This window comes from Panthera uncia, chromosome A2, assembly GCF_023721935.1.
Source record: "Panthera uncia isolate 11264 chromosome A2, Puncia_PCG_1.0, whole genome shotgun sequence".
NCBI classification, from domain to species: Eukaryota; Metazoa; Chordata; class Mammalia; order Carnivora; family Felidae; genus Panthera; species Panthera uncia.
In genome coordinates, this window is record NC_064816.1 from 156062559 (window position 1) to 156082520 (window position 19962).

A 19962-nucleotide genomic window follows, 5' to 3' on the forward strand; every position below is an offset into this window, starting at 1 on the left:
GTTTTCTTTGCCCCATAAAACCTAAGACCTCTTTTCCTTGGATTCTCATGCTTTAAAAAAAAATTTTTTTTTTTAATTGACTTATTTATCCTGAGAGAGACAGAGACAGCTTGAGTGGGGGAGGAGTAGAGCGAGAGGGAGTGAGCATCCCAAGCAGGCTCTGCACTGCCAACGCAGAGCCCAACACAGAACTCAAACCCACGAAAACAGTGAACTCATGACCTGAGTTGAAACCAAGACGCCAATGCTCAACTGACTACACCACCCAGGCTCCCCGGATTCTCATTCTTCTTAACGGACATAGGGCTGCTTTGCTGGAGCCAAAAGGGCTCTTCAGTAATGTTTTCCAAAATGAATCCTGCAGAACTCTATGTCCCCAAGGTCATAGTAAATGTTTTTGAAAAAGAAAGAATCCCAAGGTCAAATATATTCACAATATAAGAATATACTATACATTAGGTATTCCTAATAGACTTCATGTGTGTGTGGTGGGGTGGAGGGAACAGAGGAAAACTGTTTTTACCTCAATTGGCCATGTGGTGCTTTTCTCTTTTTTCAAAAGTACACCTTTGGAGGGGTGCCTGGGCGGCTCAGTTGGTTAAACGCCCGACTTCGGCGCAAGTCAAGATCTCACAGTTCGTGGGTTCAAGCCCCATGTCGGGCTCTGTGCTGACAGCTCAGAGCCTGGAGACTGCTTTGGATTCTGTGTCTCCCTCTCTCTCTGCTCTTCCCCCACTCATGCTTTCTGTCTCTCAAAAATAAACAATGAAAAAAAAAAGTATACCTCTGGAGCTAGTGTTCCAGAGCACATCATCTGTGAAACATTGTTTTAATAGTGTGTTTGTTATAGGTTAGTTGCAGTCTCATTTTCCGTCATCCCTCCAAATTTCAGGTCAGCCATTCTTTACACGAAACACGAACCCTCTGAAAGTCAGGAATTCTTTGTCTGCAGTGGAATTCTGTCCCTAATGTACAAACATTCTGTGCTCCTGCCGTCTTCACCTCATGTAACAAGTGGGGTAATCTCCTGGACTTCTGTTTACTTTTAACATTTGCTTTCAAACTCCACACTAAATTGTTGTTGCCGGTACTGCTGCATGACAAAGCTGTCTAGCTTTATTTATTTTTTTCCTAAAGATTTTAAGTAATCTCCACACCCAATGTGGGGCTAGAACTCACAACCCCGAGATAAGTCGCATGCTCTGCTCACTGAGCCAGCCTGGTGCCCCTTGGCTTTATTTTGTCTTTACTCAGATTTAGTCACTGCTTAGATAGGCACTCTTGGTAACCTCCTTCACCGTCTTGGCTTCGAACAGCTCCCCTATTCTGCAACTCCTAAACCTGTATCTCCTGTCCCAAATCCATCTCTCATCTAAATTCTAGCCCTATACATCTTAGCATCCTCGCTTTAAAAAAATATATATTGTTTTGGGGCGCCTGGGTGGCGCAGTCGGTTAAGCGTCCGACTTCAGCCAGGTCACGATCTCGCGGTCTGTGAGTTCGAGCCCCGCGTCTGGCTCTGGGCTGATGGCTCGGAGCCTGGAGCCTGTTTCCGATTCTGTGTCTCCCTCTCTCTCTGCCCCTCCCCCGTTCATGCTCTGTCTCTCTCTGTCCCAAAAATAAATAAAAAACGTTGAAAAAAAATTAAAAAAAAAAAAAAAAAAAATATTGTTTTAATGATCATTTGTTTTTGAGAGAAACAGAGTGCGAGCAGGGGAGGGGCAGACACAGAATCTGAAGCAGGCTCCAGGCTCTGAGCTGTCAGCACAGGGCCGGATGCAGGACTCGAACTCACCAACTGTGAGATCATGACCTGAGCTGGCGCTTAACCAACTAAGCCACCCAGGCTCCCCTTAGTACCCTTGCTTTTACATTTCTTCAACTCAGATTACCAAACTTCGATGAAATTATCAGTTTTCTTTAGGGGGAACTATATACATCACCGCCACGAAACATACCGTGAAGCCTCAGCATTCATGTAAACAGACCAGGATTCAGAGAACTTGTTTTATTGCTCACAGTTTCAAAATAAATGAATCAAAACCAAATTCAACATTATATCAGGGCTGCAACAAAATTCACACATACCTGAACCCCCACTTTAGAATCATACTGTGAAAAAGAGAACAGTGGACATTTAATAGCCACCTCATCTCCTCAACTTTGGGAACAGTACTGGAAGGATTTCCTTTTGTCTTAATTCAAGCTGGGATTTCAGAGCTAGCTGAACATTTGGGGGGAAATTACCACTTAAGATGGTAAGAAGAACAGGTATCTCTTTTATCAATGGATAGGAAATAGAACTGGTGATGTTTTAAATGTTTATTTTAGAGAGAGAAAGAGAGCGCCCGCGCCTGAGCGGGGGGAAGGACAGAGACAGAGGGTAAGAGAGAATCCCAAGCAGGATCGGGCTGTCAGCATGGATCCAGATCTGGGGCTCGAACCCACCAACCTGAGATCATGACCTGAGCCGAAATCAGGACTCGGATGCTCAAGTGACTGGGCCACCCAGGCGCCCCTTCCTGGTGATGTTTTAGCCAAGAAAATCCTTTGTGGCTTCTCATACTCCTAACTTGGTTCCATTCTTGCTCAAAAAAGGGCCCCTGTTCCTAAAATCTGTCTCCCGGCGGGTTTCGCTATGGCTGCTGTGGATTCCCAGGGAATGTCAAGCCTGCGGAAGGCTCTGGACGCCCTTCCCGGCCTCAACTCCAGTCAGCCTCGATCATTGCGAACAGCTGGCTGAGCCTCTTCTTGACGTCAGGCTCGCTGGGGGCACTGCAGGATTTGGCGTGCACGCGGATGTGTTCGGCAAGTTTGGACTTGTAGATGAAGCCCTTGCCACAGTCGCCGCAGGCGAACGGCCTCTCGGGCCTGTGTATGCGCTGGTGCCTCAGCATGTGTCCCTTCTCCCGGAAGTTCTTATCACACTCGGGACAGTGGAAGGGCCTCTCGCCTGTGTGCAGGCCTTGGTGGCTGAGCAGCTGCGCCTTCAGGCGGAAACTCTTGTCGCACGTGGGGCACTGGAAGGGCTTCTCCCCCGTGTGCGTCCGGACGTGTTCGATGAGCTTGGACTGCTTGGCGAAGCCTTTGCCGCACTCGCAGGAGAAGGGCATCTGGCCGCCGTGCAGCAGCTGGTGGGCCTTCATGTCGGCCTTGACGCGGTAGCTCTTGCCGCACTCGGGGCACTGGAAGGGTCTCTCGCCCGTGTGCAGGCGCTGGTGACTAAGCAGCTGCCCCTTGAGGCGGAAACTGCGGTCGCAGCTGGAGCAGCGGAAGGGCCGCTCGCCGCTGTGCACGCGGAAGTGCTCGGCGAGCTTGGACTGCCGGGTGAAGCCCTTGCCGCACTCCCCGCACGAGAAGGGCCTCTCCTTGCTGTGGGTGCGCTGGTGGGCCTTCAGGATGCCCTTGAGGCGGAAGCTCTTGCCGCACTCGGGGCACCGGAAGGGCCTCTCCCCGCTGTGCACTCGCAGGTGCTCCCGGAGCTTGCAGCGGTGCGCGAAGCCCCTGCCGCACTCGCCGCAGGAGAACGGCCTCTCCCCGCCGTGCCGGAGCCGGTGTGCTCTCAGCATGCTCTGGAGACGGAAGCTCAGCCCGCACTCCGGGCACTGGAAGGGCTTCTCGTCCGTGTGCAGGCGCCGGTGCCGCAGCAGCTGTCCCCTCTGGCGGAAGCTCCGGCCGCAGTCGGCGCACCCGAAGGGCCTCTCCCCGCTGTGCACTCGGACGTGCTCCGTGAGCTTACACCGCTTGGCGAAGCCCTTGCCGCACTTGGCGCAGGAGAAGGGTCTGCCGCCGCCGTGCGCGCGCCGGTGGACCTCCAGCGAGCCGCTCGGGCGCAAGCTGTCGCCGCACTCCCGGCACCGGAAGGGCCGCTCTCCCGCGTGCACCCGTTTGTGGCTGGCGAGCTGGGACCCGGCAGCGAAGCGCTCGCCACCCTCGGGGCAAGACAACGGCCTCTCCCCGGCGGGACGGTGCCGGACAGTCTCCGCGGCCCCCGGCCACGGGCCTGGCTTCCCTTCCGAGCGCAAGCTGGCCCGCCGTGCCTTCCCTGGGAGGGCCAGGTCACCTTCGCCACGGGAGACCAGCCTCCCCCTGCTGGGCTGGCCCTGGGGAGCCGCCAGGCTGTTCTTCGGGAGAGCATTCCGGTCGCACCTGGGGCACTGGGAAGGCCTCTCCCCCCGGCGCCGGAGGCGGTGGCCGAGAAGGCTCTGCTTGCGCGGGCCGCACCGTTTACATCCAGGGCCCTGCGGGGGGCTCGTCCCCGCGGGTACAGCCAGATGCCTCAGCAAATACCGCTTCCGGTGGAAGCTCCGCCCGCAGTCGTGACACCGGAAATGCCTCGGACGCTGAGGGATGCTGCGCTGTTGCTGTGGATCGGCTTGTTTGCTGAATTTCTTCCAGGGCCTACACGGCTGGTCACTCAAGTGGCTCTGGTGCTTCTCTAAGTGACTCTTCTTCCAAAAGCTTTCCTCACTGACAGCGCTTGGGTGCTGGGTGCCCTCCCAGGAGGGGACCTCCTGAAAGGCAGGGGGAGCCAGAGTTCTGCGACTTGGGATTCCTTCTCTCCGGGTAGGTTCCCTGCAGCTGGGGACTACTGGAATCGGAGCCCATGCGACACGTCTGTGTGGATTCACGAGAGCGATCCTCCCGTCAGGCCCGAAGGAAGCATCTGCCCTTCCTCGTAGTGAGGGTTCAGAGGGGCACTGGCCCTGTAGGAGATCTACTTGGAACCGGCATTTAGCTTCGCCTGAATTCACAGCTTGTTGACTTCCTGAAATGGAAAACAAAACTTCAGTCCGTATTCCTGTCATGACTAAAGGCTTGTATCACCAGGAAAGGGAGCAGTAACAGTGACCTCTGGGAACCCAGCTCCCACGGAGCTCCACAACCAAGGACATTTCAGTATGGTTCCATTTAATGACCAGGAGTTTGGTGAGAGTCTGCTAAAATTAAACCGAAAAAAACTTATCTTAAAAGAGGAAAATCTAGGAGCGCTTGGCGGGCTCAGTCGGAATAGCATGCCACTCTTGATCTCAGCGCCATCAGTTCGAGCCTCATGTTGGGTACAGAGATTACATAAATAAACTTAAAAAAAAAAAAAAGGAAAATATAGGTCTTAATAGGGCCTATGCTCTGAAATGAGACCGTCTGGGTTCAAATCCCACCTTTCCGCTGTCTAGCCTCTTGTCAAGTGAATCTCTCTTGGCTTTGGTTCCTTCTCCCGTAGAAACAGGGAAACGACAGGACATTTGATTGTCATGATTATTAAGTGAGTTCTTGCAGTTACAGTGTTGAACATGTGCCTGGCATACTGCACACCCCATGTGCTCACCGCCATGACTACAGGACCATCCAACTTGTGCCGTTTTGATGTGGAGGCATTTCTGGAGTCAGCATGATGACGGTGTCACTAATAGACCCTAACACCACGGTCCCATGTCACCCAGGGGATGTCCCTCAGGCCAGGCAGCAGGGCTTGGGCTCTGTTCCCCACTCCTCGCCCCTATTTCCACCAACCTTTTAAAAAGGTTTCTTGGAAGAATTGATAACAGATGGTAAAAAGTGAAAGAATTTGTGAAGCAAAACTCCTTTACTGTCCAGAAAGCAGCAGCAACAAACTAAGCAAACTAAACAAATTTCTGGGAATGATGCTCCCGTTGGCTTTCTCATTCCGTATTTTAATGCTGCCTTTTAAGAATCCAAAAATTTCAGACTCTCCTATGATAACAAGAAACAACAGAGGAGAGCTAAGTTTTAGGTATTCAAGTAGAGACAACAGTTCCCAGATAGGAAGGAAGCAATTTTGGTCACTAGGATTTAGGTAACCAGTTTCGCTACCACCCCGCCCCACACCAGCCCTGCCTACTAACAACAGTGCCTACTTACTGAGCTCTCACTGTGTGCCATGTATCATTTTAACACTTTATGTATACTAACCTATTTAAACCTATAATGTAGGTGCTTTTATTATCTTCATTTCATAGGCCAGGAAATTGAAATATCGAGAGGTTGAATAACTTGCCCAAGGCGACCCGGAAAAGCAAGATCCAGACTCAGAGTCCAGGACCCATACTCCTAACCACTGTGCTTTACTGCCTTTTTCTAGAATATGCCAGACATCAAGCCTCAGCCTAGCCAAACAGGAAGACATGATCAGAGAACTGGAACAAAGATATCTGAATGTGATGTCCTCAGGAAAGGGCCCTAATTTCTTAATACTCACGCCAAAACAGATGTCCCTCAATAACTGGATCAAAATGCAGATCAGCTGAAGAGCAAATTATGTTTCCTGATTTCTGTGATTCTCCCCAGTTCTTGAAGAACTCTTTCCCCTGTTCAATCCGTGATATTAGTTCTGGTTTGGGAAGTCCATCATCTGTACAAAGAAGTTAGACAGGGTAGTTTGGTTTCTTTGAGCACTAAATTTAAAGCACGCGGAGTTGTTTTTAAATTTTTTAAATGTATTCCTGGGATAATGTATGAGAAGAGATGTCAAAAAATAGATTATAGGTTTGCACAAAGAGGAGTAAAACTGCCCACACATCCTAAAAGTTCTTCCTCATCTTTCTGGACCTGTTAAATCAGTTATACTGTTTAAATCCTGTCTTGGTCCCCATATGTCTAGCAATATGTATTTAGCCATGGGTTTCCTAAAACTCACTAGTAGGGTGCTCTGAGAATGGTGGGACAGCTCTGGAGACAGCTGGACAGATATCACGAGAAGAGGGGGAGATGGAAAAATAACTCGAATGCCTGTCCTAGGCAATTTCAAAGTAGGTAGCTCCAGCTAAAATATTCTCAGAAGTTCTCTGGTAACGGTGCTAATCATGACTCCAAACATGGTGGAGTTCTGCTAGAATAAAAAGGGTTGAGGGGTGCCTGGGTGGCTCGGTCGGTTAAGTGTCCGACTTCGGCTCAGGTCACGATCTCACGGTCCGTGAGTTCGAGCCCTGAGTCAGGCTCTGTGCTGACAGCTCAGAGCCTGGAGCCTGTTTCAGATTCTGTGTCTCCCTCTCTCTCTGCCCCTCTCCTGTTCGTGCTCTGTCTCTCTCTGTCTCAAAAATAAACGTTAAAAAACATTAATAAAAACAAATTATTTAAAAAAAAAAAGGGTTGTAAGCAATGAAATAAACAGATGAAAACAGTTACAAGATTCTTTAATATATGACCCCCATTTCCCAAAAGAAATGTTTAATTTATTTATTTTCAAGTAAAATTTTCTTTCAATAAAATATATTTAACAGAATCTAAAGTATGCTTCATAGGTTGCTAAAGGGAGATCAGTGTATGGTTCAAATAAGAGAAAGAGGGGGGCGCCTGGGTGGCGCAGTCGGTTAAGCGTCCGACTTCAGCCAGGTCACGATCTCGCGGTCCGTGAGTTCGAGCCCCGCGTCAGGCTCTGGGCTGATGGCTCGGAGCCTGGAGCCTGTTTCCGATTCTGTGTCTCCCTCTCTCTCTGCCCCTCCCCCGTTCATGCTCTGTCTCTCTCTGTCCCAAAAATAAAAATAAAAAACGTTGAAAAAAAAAAAATTAAAAATAAAGAGAAAGAGGGTACGCTGGGCAATGCCTGCCTCAGGAATAAAATGTCAGAGTGGTGTAATACATGTGGAGACAGATCACTGTTCTAGATTCCTCCTTGTCCTCTAAAATCTAACTTCAATCCCAAAAGAATTCTAAGACTTCTTTCATGAGAAAAGGAATCCCTATCTTTTGTTTAAATCCATATACCTATTCTCAATCTTCATCTGTTGAAATCCCAGCATCTTTTAAAATAAAAGTATTTTTCCAAAAGTAAAGCCTGGGTGGCTCAGTCAGTTAAGTGTCCAACGTTGGCTCAGGTCATGATCTCACAGTTTGTGAGTTCAAGCTCCACATCAGGCTTTGAGCTGATGGTGCAGAGCCTGCTTGGTATTCTCTCTCCCTTTCTCTTTGCCCCTCCCAAGCTTGTGCTTGCGCGCTCTCTCTCTCTCTCTCTCTCTCTCTCTGAGTGAATAAACTTAAAAATTAAAAAATAAATAAAAAAACAAAACCAAGAAAACAATTCAATTTATAATAACACAAAAAAGAAAAAGACATTTAGGAATAAATTTAATAAAAGAAATCCAAGACTTATGCAATAAAAACTATAAAATATTGTTCAAAGAGACTTTGTCCTAAATGAATAGGAAGATATCCCATGTTCATGAAAAGGAAGCCTTGATATTGTTAAAATGACAATATTCCCCGAATCCAATCTGCCTTGTTTTTTGACAAATTGATCCTAAAAGTAATGGTAATCAAAAAGACAAACATATATACATCAATGAAACAGTATTGAGAATCCACAAATAAAACTCTACATTATATATACATCAATGAAACAGTATTGAGAATCCACAAATAAAACTCTACATTTATGGTAAACTGATTTTCCAAAAGGATGCCAAGAGAATTCAATGGGGAAAGACTTTTCAACAAATGGTGTTGGGACAACTGGATATCCATATGCAAAAGAAGTTGGATCCCTACTTCACACTGTATACAAAAATTAACTCAAAAGGTATCAAAGACCTAAATGTAAGCAATGAAACTCTAAACCTCTCAGAAGAAAACATAGGAGTGAATCTGTGTGACTTTGGATTAAGCAATGGTTTCTCAGATATGACACCAAAAGCTCAAGCAACACAAGAAAAAGAAGTTGGGCTTCATGAAAATTGGTAACTTTTGTGCTTCAAAGGATAATATCAAGAAAGTGAACAGGGGCACCTGGGTGGCTCAGTCGGTTAAGCATCCAACTTCGGCTCAGGTCGTGATCTCAGTCTGTGAGAAGAGATGTCAAAAAACAGCACCAAGCCAGCTTAGGATCCTGTCCTTCCCCTCTCTCTGCCCCTCCCCGACTCGTATTTTCTCTCTCTCTCTCTCTCTCCCCCCCGCCCCCCAAAAAAACATTTAAAAAATAAAGAAAGTGAACAGACAACCACAGAATGGGAGAAAATTATCTGCAAATTATGTATCTGATAAGGGTCCAGTATCCAAAACAAATAGGGAATTTGTTTTTAATAGGCTTTGAATACAACACAGGGCTTGAACTCATGACCCTGAGATCAAGACCTGAGATGAGATCAAGAGTCAGATGCTTAACAGACTGAGCCACCAGGCGCCCTACAAATGGAGAACTCTTAAAACTCAACAATAAAAAGACAAAGAAATAAATTTAAAAATGAGCAAAGTATTTGAACAGACATTTCTCCCAAGAAGGTATACAAATGAAAAGATGCTCAACATGATTAGCTGTTAAGGAAATTCAAATCAAAACCACAACAATATACCACTTCACATCCATTTAATCCTGATGTTTGGAACATTCTTTCTGGGTAGAACAGGATGGATGATAATAAGATTATCTTTCTTTCTCTATAGATTCAATTACTTTAATTGGTTCTTCAGTAAAAATAAAAATATGTAATATCTTAGATTATATGTTTTAGAAACAACACTATCTATGTAAAGCCTAGAAAACTTAATTATGGTAAAAGAATAGAATATAAAGTATTAGAAACCTTATGATATAAAGAAGTGGTATGGCTGTTAGGAGCTGGCAGAAGAGGTGACAGGAAGTACAGGAGAACTAATCACCTTATCTTCATACACTGAAGTAATCGAGATGTAATATGAAGTTCACAGAACATGATCTAGAAGTTTATTATTTAAGTTATAAAGTTAGCCCATAGAGGCCTGAAAAAAAAAAAAAAAAAAAACCTCAAAATTCGGGGGAAAGGGAAAAAAGGAGACAGAAGATCCTGTAAGTGAGTTAATCCCTCATTTTTCATAGTAATGAGTTAATGCTGTCTAGACGTGATAAATCAAGAAACTGAGACACAAGCATGATAGTAAGATTGGAGGAAACCACAGTAAGAACTAAAACAGAAAAGGTTAAACGTGGTTGCCTTGGGAAATGAACTGAGTGCAGGAGTGAGGATGAAGCAGAGACTTTATCATTCGACACTTCTCTGAACAGACTGATTCTTAAAAATCACATTTGATAAATTTAAAAAAAACAAAACATACGAAGACCAAGTAAGGAAAAAGACTAAAAAGAACACATTACTATAACCAAGCAGAGACAGTTCCTGTTAAACATCTCAGGGTATAGCCTTACAAAATCTCACTGCAGGGAAATATTATAGCTTTTCTGAGTTATACAGACCCCACTGTAAAAGCTGACAAGTAGGGACACTACCCATATTAAAGATAATATGGGTACATTATGGATAGGAGCTAGGAGTGCTCCAATATGGAAATCATGGCACCCTATGACTGTGTAGCAACTAAAAGTCCCAAGTCCTGGTGTATTTAACATATGACTCTAGGGTAAAACAAAAATACCTTTCTGAGTTAATTTCTGAGAAATCTGGCCAGCTAACAAACAGGAAAATCAAGTGGCCAAGACCTCTTTCAGGCCCATTTCCAGGATCTACCCACAAAATCAAGCACTTCTTACCTAGAGAAACAAGAATCTCATAATTGGTTCTCATTACATGCTTGTAAAGCTCCTTCTGCCATGCCTCCAGATTCTGCCATTCTTGTTCAGAGAAATAAATGGCAACATCTTCAAAAGTCAGAGGTAACTGAAATTACAGACATAATACATACATAGTCATTATTGCTTCAAAATGATTTCAGCTCCTTCTCATCAATGTATTTATTTTCTTTAAGTAAACTCTACCCTCAACATGGAGCTCGAACTCACAACCCTGAGATCAAGAATCACCCGCTTTACCCACTGGCCAACCAGGTGCCCCTCCTTTTCATCAATTTAAAAGACTTTTTTAGAGGATGCTGTTCTTGTGTATTCAGCAGCTTCCTCCTTGAGAACTGCTCCTCCCCCTACTCCAACCATGTGGTTCTGTTAACCACCATACCTTCCGTGGTTCTTTATGGTTGTTCAAACTACATATGCATTTGTATAGGATATTTTTCTTCTTTTAAAAACAAAAGAGGGAATAAAGCACTGTGTAACTTCATTCACTTAATATGTCAGGTGTTTTTCCAGGTCAGTGTGTATAGGCAAAACCAGGTTTTTGCAAACTGCATTATATTCCATTGCATGGGCACACGTACCCCATGAATGGGACATATAGTTTCCATTTCCTTTATAAATTACAAACAATGCTCTGATATGCTTCCTGATATACTAGTGCTTTTACCACTAAAAAGCCTAAAAAGGAGAACTACTAAATCAAAAGGTATAAAAACGTTCAGTTTAATAAACACCACTAGACTGCCTTCCAAAAAAAATCCAGCACTTTTGCCCTTTTGTTAAATGAGACTTATTTCTTTGCACCTTCATCAGCACAGCATGTTTTTAAACCTTTATTATTTTTTTTTTTTTCGCCAGTGCAATGGGTAAAAAATTTCATTGTTTTAATTTGCATTCATTTGTGAGGCTTAACATCCTTTTCATACTTTTCGGGTGCGGAGGATGTTCCAGTATCTTTGTACATGTCTGTTCACATCCTTTGCTCAACATTCTCGTGGACTCCTATAATTTGAATGAACTTCTTTATATCAGGGTTAATCATCCTTTGATTGACTAGCAAACATTTTCTCCCCTAGTCGTTTGTGTTTTGATTTTATCTTCTGCCAAATAGAGCATTTTGAGCCTTTAATTTGATCTGTCAGTCCTTTCCATGGTTTCCATGTTTGTTTTTCAATTTTTTAAAGGTTTATTTTGAGAGAGAGACGTGAGACTGAGCCACTCCGGTGCCCCCATAGTTTCCAGCTTTTTAAATGTCCCCCACACCAAAAAGTTATACAAATATTCTACTAATATTTTTTGCCCTTAGATTTGCAATTTAATTCTATAGATGAGGGGCACCTGGGTGGCTCAGTCAGTTGAGCTTCTGGCTCTTGATTTTGGCTCAGGTCATGATCTCACAGTTTGCAAGATGGAGCCCTGCATCAGGCTCAGTGCTGACAGTGGGGAGCCTGCTTGGGATTCTCTCTCTCCCTCTCTCTCTCTGCCCCTCCCCTGCTCACATAATCTCTTTCTCTCTCAAAATAAGTTAATATTTTTAGTAAAAATCAAAGAAAATTCTACAGATGAGATTGGCATCTTTAATAGATACATATGGAGAGCCAATCACACACCAATAAGTATACTATCCTTTCTCCTTAGATTGGAATGCCAACCTTTAATCTTTGCATGTATTAGATTTTCATAAATATGTGAATCTATATATTCTTACACTTTCTATATGTGTCTGATTACAGTACCTATGCAATATTGTAATAATGGGATGGTAAGTCTTACCCTCTCCTCACATTCTTTTCAAAGTTACTGCTGTGAATTCGTAGATATGTATCCTTCCTTATAAACTCCAAAATTATTTAGTCCAACAAAAAAAGTGCATTGGAATTCCAGTCTGGACTGCATTAACTGTATATATGTATTTAGGAAAGATTGATCTCATCTAGAAACATGTTCTACATTCATTTGGTCCAGCTTGCTATCCTTAATAAACTTAATTATTTTCTTCATAAATGTTCTGAGTCTTTTTTATTAACTTTATTTCTGGTCTTCTGTGGTCTCTCCAACAATTGTAAATGAGACCACCCCTTTTGGGGTGCCATTTCAAATTATTATTAATAGTTTTTTAAAAAGTTACTGATTTTTGTAAACTTACTGTGTATCCAATTAATGTGCCATATTATTTATCAATCCTATTAAGTTTATGGTGGGATACAATAAAAATTCTCAAATAAAGATAATTTCTCCATCTTCTACACTGCTTTTCTCTTATATTATTATAGTTTTCAGGAGAACCTCTTTTGTGGCTTTAGGGTTTAGTATCTTGATTTGGAAGACTTCTCCTATTCTAAAATTATAAAATATTCTCTTAAATTCTTCATAACATTCTTATAACTTTTATTAGACTTATACCGTTTTCCATCTGGAACTTATTTATGTGTAACATAACAGGAAGGAACATAATTCTTTTTCCAAGTGGATTTTCAGTTATCACAAAACTTACTCAACAGTCTATTCTTTCACCACTGATTTGGGATTGTTTTTCATTAATTAGGCTTCCATTTATACTTGCCATTTATACTCCATTTATACTTCCATTTATCCTTTTTTGCTCCAATACTGCAGTATAATTCTTTATAGTTTTATCAGATATTTTGCTTTTTCTTATTTTTTTTTTAACCTTTATTTATTTTTGAGACAGAGAGAGACAGAGCATGAAGGGGGGAGGGTCAGAGAGAGGGAGACACAGAATCTGAAACAGGCTCCAGGCTCCAAGCTGTCAGCACAGAGCCCGACGCGGGGCTCGAACTCACAGACCGTGAGATCATGACCTGAGCCGAAGTCAGACGCTTAACCGACTGAGCCACGCAGGCGCCCCTAGATATTTTGCTTTTTAAGGGGGCATGGCCATCCACCACTAACCTCCATCATTTCCCATAGGAAAACGTCTTGGCTTTCCTTGTCTGTTTTCTCTTCTACATAAATAGTAAAGATATTTTGTCAAATTTATACAAATTCTCATGGGATTCTGATACGAATATGCTTAATATATTAATTTGGGGAGAAATGGGCCTCTAAAATATGGGTTCTTTCCACGCAGAACCATCTTTCTCATTTTTCTAGACATTTTTATGTGCTTTAGTAAAATTAGTTTTCTTCATGTAGATTTTACATAATTCTCAACAGGTTCATTTCTAGGAATGGTAGAGTTTTTGTTGCTACTATGTTTTGGTTTTTTTTCCCCCACTAAAATTTCTAATTATGAAAGGTTGGGAAGCTAATTTTTGTGTTTATTCTGGAAATGAATTCCCTTGTTGGCTAACACTTTAGTTGACTGCCTTGGAGTGTCTATGTTGAGAACGAGATCTGCAAATTAACATTTCTTTTAACCATTTAAGCCTATCATTTCTTATTTTTCTTATTGTATTGGCTGGAATGATGTTGAATAAGAGTGGTGATAGCATGCAACTGTCTAAGGTTTATAACTAGAAGCATGTAAATTATATATTTGTTAAAGTAATTTACATTAAATGCACATTCTTTTATGGTTTCCTTTTCTCTCTTTTTCAAATTATATTTAAGATTTTTTTTTCTTTTTAGGTAATCTCTACACCCAATGTGGGGCTTGAGCCACAACCCTGAGATCAAGAGTCACATGCCCTACTGACTGAGCCAGCCAGGAGCCCCTATTGCTTTCTTTTTTAAGTTTTTTTTTAAATTTATCTATTTTGAGAGAGACAGAGAGAATGTAAGCAGGGAAGGGGCAGAGGGAGGGAGAATCCCAAACAGCTCCCCACTGTCAGCACAGAGCCTGACGTGGGGCTGGAACTCACAAAACTGCGAGATCATGACCTGAGCTGAAACCAAGAGTCAGAGACTCAACCAACTGGGCCACCAAGGCACCCCCTATTGTCTTCTTTACATCAGTTTTAACTCCCAATGTTTTGCCATATGTGTTTACTTCCTATGGGTATTAAAGTCCAGTTTGTTTCAACTTTTATTTTTATTCATCTTTTCGTTATATTGAATATGAAGCTTAGATTTACGTTTTTAAAAAAATCTAATAATTCCTTTACATTTATATCAGAGATTCATTAAGTTTAATGAAACAGTCATTTCTGCTATGTTTTTAAAATGTGAATTTGTCCTAACATGATTGGTATTGGGTGCCTGGGTGGCTCAGTAGGCTGGGTGTTTGACTTCAGCTCAGGTCATGATCTCACAGCTCGTGAGTTCGAGCCCCAAGTCAGGCTCTGAGCTGTCAGCACGGAGCCTGCTTTGGATTCTCTGTCTCTGTCTCTCTGCCCCTCCCCTGCTCACACTTTCTCTCTCAAAAATAAACATTAAAAAAAAACTGAAACAAAAATAATTTGTCACAAAATTTTACACTTGCTTATATGCAAGTTTGTCAGTGAGAAACTCTAGGTCAGTTCCACATGGGGACAATTTTACACCCCAGAGGACGTTTGGCAATGTCTGGGGACACTTTTGTCAGGACTGGGCAAGCTGCTACTTGCATGTAGTGGATACTGGTCAACATCCCACAGAGCACGAGACAGCCCCCTACAACACAAACTAGCCAGTTACAGAATGTCAGCAGTGGCGAGGGGAAGGAACCGTGCCAGGCTGCCACAGAGAGATGAGAAGGAATATACAAAACACGCCCGCGCATACCCTTCGAGAAGAATCCGCCAGCTTCCTCAGATTAATTACCCTGTTTTATGAGCCCAACCTCTCCAAACCTGGTGTTGAAACTTTCCGTCTGATTTCGGATAATGGTCCTTCCACCTCACCGCCCCTTCTTACACCCACTTCCATAAGCAAATTTCAGGTAGTTTTTAAGCTAGTTTATTTTGTTAATAATTTAACACGCATAAAAGTGTGTTTTTACTAGGTTCCTATCTTTTCAACATGTCACTGACAAACTTTTTGAATGTTGTGTATCTAAACACCATTCCTCCGGTAAGCTATGGTTTTTACTACATGATTTTGCATTGCACTGTGATTTTTAGAAATGCATGTGATGTGTTATAGCAGAAATGAATGCATGTTTTTGTTTAAAATATACTTATTCTCCTCTGATTAAATTCCTTACTTTAAAAATGTTTTCAAGAAATGCTCAAAAAGCCTTCATTATTACTTTAATTTTCAGAAGTTAAAGATTCAGAAAATTAGAACATTATAACAAGTATCCTGGGTTGTTATCAGTATACTACTGATTTAAGAATTCAACATTTTTCTTCAGACTTCCTTTTAATGAAATAGAATATGACATGAAACTCAAGTCCTCTTTAGTCCCTCTTCAATATTTTTAAAATCTTTCTAAAATTTATTAAAGTTTATTTATTTTGAGAGAGAGAGAGAGAGAGAGAAAATGTGTGAGTGGGGGAGGGGTAGAGAGGGAAAGAGAATCCCAAGCAGGCTCCCAACTATCAGTGCAGAGCCCAACTTGGGGCTCAGTCTCCCAAACCATGAGATCATGACCTGAGCTGAAATCAAGAGTCAGCTGCTTAACCGACTGAGCCACCCAGGTGTCCTATTGTTTTTTTTAAATGTTTATTTATTTTGAGAGAGAGGGCATGGGCACTGGGAAGAGGCACAGAGAAAATCCCAAGCAGGCTCCATGCTGTCAGCACAGAGCCCAACTTGGGGCTCGATCTCACAAACCGTGAGATCATGACCCGAGCCAAAATCAAGAGCTGTAAGCTCAACAAATCGAGCCACCCAGGGGCCCCTTCAATATATCTTATACTCAGTCCTATTCTCTCTTCCAAGAAGCGAACATTATGTGCATGTAGTAACTTTTCAATTCATGTTTTTAATTTTTAAATACACATAAGTATCTATAAATATTACTTTAATTTTTATGCACAAATGCTTTATTATATTGCAGCTTGGATTTTTCATTCAACATTTTGAGATCTGTCCATATTGATATATACAGAATTGATTTAATTTTGTGTCGTGTTCTATTATCTGAATATGTCACAATTTTTAATCCATTCTTTTATCCACTGACCATTTGTTTTCAGTTTTCTGAACTGACTGTTCAGATCTTTTACCTATAGTTTTTACTGGGTGACTTATGCTTTCATTTCTAGGATTTCATTTTTTTTAAGTTTACTTATTTTGAGAGAGAGAGGGACAGCACAAATAGGGGAGGGACAGAGAGAGGAGAGGGAGATTCCCAAGCAGGCTCCACATCATCAGCGCAGAGCCTGATGCAGGGCTCGATCCCACAAACTGAGATCATGACCTGAGCCAAAACCAAGAGTCAGATGCTCAGCTGACTGAGCCACCCAGGTGCTCATTTCTACAATTTATTTATATAACTTGTATATTGATTAATTGTTGACTAAATTAGGTTATAAATACTTTCTCCTTGTGTATGTCTTCTCTGTTATTTTTTTTTTTTTTAAAGTTTATTTATTTGGAGGGGGGAGAGAGAGAGAACGAGCATGGAAGGGCAGAGGATCCAAAGCAGGTTCTGTGTTGACAGCAGAGAGCCCTACACAGGGGTCAAACTCACAAACCATGAGATCATGACCTGAGCTGAAGTCGGACGCTTAACTGACTGAGCCACCCAGGCGCCCCTAAAAAAATTTTTTTAAACAAAAAATAAAATCTGTTTACATTCACAAAAAATCTTACTGCCATTTTGATAAAACTGCGGTAAATTTACATATTAACTTGGAAAAAAAGTATCATCTTTACTGTATTTAGTCTTTCCATCTACGGGTCTCGCTATCTCCCATTTATTTATAATTTCTCCATAAAAGTGTTGCATATCTTTTGAATATTTAATCCTAGGAATTATGCTTTCTTAGCTGAGACTATTAACGCTACTTTGAAATAACCTCATGAATTCATTTAGTGATCAGAAAAAATGCTCGGGGCGCCTGGGTGACTCAGTTGGTTAAGCGACCGACTTTGGCTCAGGTCATGATCTCTCAGTTTGTGAGTTCAAGCCCCGCGTAGGGCTCTGTGCTGACAGCTCAGAGCCTGGAGCCTACTTCAGATTCTATGTCTCCCCCTCTCTCCACCCCTCCCCTGCTCACGTTCTGTGTCTCTCTGTCTCTTAATAATAAATAAACATTTAAAAAATTAAAAAAAAAGAAAAAATGCTCAACATGAAAGTTTGTAAGGTATTTAAAAAAACATAATAAATGGTCATTCCTTCTAAACCTCGATCGCAACAAAACATTAAACAAATAGTGTGTATTCTGCTTAGATTTTTATATCCTATTCTATTCCTTCCGACCTGTCTTCCTTCCTTCTTACACTCAAACGTTAGCAGATGAATTATCGTATTCAAGCCGCTGCCAGCCATCATTTCAATCACTCAGAGTCTTAAATTTTTTAAACACTTGTTCTGAATTCAGTAACTGCCATGTAAAACTGGCTGAGCTGTGACACCCACAAGGGAACCAGACCCATTTCTCTCCTTTCCCTTGTCAGCCCCGCCACGCCCGGGCGCCCCCGGCCAGGCAGGGCCCGCTACTGAGTGGGCCTGATCCACGCTCGGCTTGTTCGGGAGTGCGGCCACCGGCTCCGTCCACGGTCCGGACCTTACACCCGGACAGACGCCGCTCCGCCCGTCCTCCGCGGCCACCCCGCGAGGACCCCGGATGGCGGCCCGCCACGCCGGAGCCCGAAGACCCGCCCCGAGCCCCGAAACTGGGCGTCCGCGCACGGAGCCTTTCTTACCGGAGCCGGCTCGGCCATGGCCCTTCACGGTCCCTCCCGGCCCCCGTCCCCGCGGGGACGCTAAATTCCCGGGCGGCCCCGCGGCACCTCCTCGGGCGCGCGGCCTCCAGCTCCGCCCAGCCCCGCAAAGCCCAGCCCCCGCGCGGTGCACGCTGGGACTCGCGCCCGGTCCGGCCCCACAGCGCCCCCTGCGCCCGGGAGGAGCCAGCGCCGTCCCCGGGTCCTGGCGCAGGGTCTGGGTCTCCGAGCGAGGAAGACAGACCGAGAGGCACTGAAAGGAGCTGGAGAGAGGAAGACGGAGAGGCGGACGTGGGGCTTCAGCTGCAAGTGGGGAGACGACTCGCTCTTCAGTGAGCCCCGGACGGAGAAGGGGAGCGGGGCTGGTTCCTCCCCGAAGCGGACCCCAGGCGAGGGGAGGATCATCTGTGAGGCCATCCCGGGAATGAAGCGAGGGAGGTGAGCCGGCCCAGGGGGTCAACGAGCAGGTCCCTGTCATGGGCAATGGGGAGTCCGTCCGACGATTCTAAGAGTGTGCAATACCCCCCTACCCGCATCAGAATCCTCCCACCAGGGACCAGGAGGCTGGGAATTCATCTTCAGGGAGTCAGGCAGACACGGCATCGCTGACCCCATGGACTTAAATTAGGACGTGACTTACAGTCTATAAAATCCAAGAAATGGTCTTATAACCTAAATGTGAAATGGATCTTCAGTTTACTTCGTCTTTCACTCTTAAGTACTCAGTGTGATTGAAGTGCTGGGATATATGTCATTGCTTCCCCCTACCTTAAAGGTTTTCTTTAAAAAAAAAAAATAAATAAATTGGAGGGCGCCTGGGTGGCTTGGTCGGTTGAGCGTCCGACTTCGGCTCAGGTCATGATCTCGCGGTCTGTGAGTTCGAGCCCCGCGTTGGGCTCTGTGCTGACCACTCAGAGCCTGGAGCCTGTTTCGGATTCTGTGTCTCCCTCTCTCTCTGCCCCTCCTCCGCTCATGCTCCGTCTCTCTCTCTCTCACTCTCACTCTCTCTCTCTCTCTCTCTCCCCATCAAAAAAAAAAAAAAAACATTAAAAAAATTTTTTTAATAAAAAAATAAATTTAAAAAAATTTGAAATTTAACAACAATAAAGCAAATTTAAAAAGAAGTAGGCAGCTCTTTCCGCCCATGGGTCGGTCCGGTGCTTTAATAAAACCACATTTTTACACTGAAGACAGACATCTCAAGAACTATTTCTTGGCCATTGGCTCTGAACCCTGACACTTCAAACCACATCATTTGGCATCCTAATGATTCTGAGGCTTAGTCCAAACTTGGACGCCATTCGAAATACTGTTTATATTACCAAGACTTTGGCTGGAATGTCATATTTGAGAGCCATGCATAGACTCAGCTAGATGGCCATAGCTTTAAGGAACTAAGGTTGACTTTTCGAAGAACGAAGCCAATAGAGCCCCTTGGAACTATTGACCTTGATGAAGTTTTGGGGTGATGGTGGGGCGGGGCGGTCTAGAGCCAACGACCGAGAAAAAAAAAATCCTTGAAAATGTCTTTGGTGCAAAAAAGGTGATTTTATTAAAGCGTGGGGACAGGACCCATGGGCAGGAAGAGCTGCACTGGGTTCCTGACAGGTAACTCATTATATACCCTCAGGTTGGGAGGGAGTTAGGGGTAGAGTAAGTCTCGAAGGTATTTTCGAAGCAAGGTTTCCAGGACCTTGAGGGGCTACCTGTTGCTAGGGAAACATCACTTA

The 19962-nt window shown here is 43.8% G+C and overlaps 1 protein-coding gene across 2 annotated transcripts; it reads right to left on the bottom strand.

Annotated features, from left to right (window-relative positions):
* Nucleotides 1-1993: 1993 nt before the first annotated feature.
* Nucleotides 1994-18329, bottom strand: ZNF786 (zinc finger protein 786). Of its 2 annotated transcripts, XM_049642055.1 has the most exons (4): nt 18215-18329; nt 10478-10604; nt 6221-6373; nt 1994-4768 (listed from the first exon to the last, which is right to left on the bottom strand). In XM_049642055.1, the coding sequence occupies exons 1-4, from the start codon at nt 18230-18232 to the stop codon at nt 2703-2705; spliced, it is 2364 nt and encodes a 787-aa protein (XP_049498012.1). In that variant the 5' UTR covers nt 18233-18329; the 3' UTR covers nt 1994-2702. The 2 variants fall into 2 exon arrangements, with proteins under 2 accessions (XP_049498012.1, XP_049498013.1); XM_049642056.1 differs by lacking the exons at nt 10478-10604; nt 18215-18329 and having other exon boundaries at nt 1994-5082; nt 6221-6305.
* Nucleotides 18330-19962: the final 1633 nt, after the last annotated feature.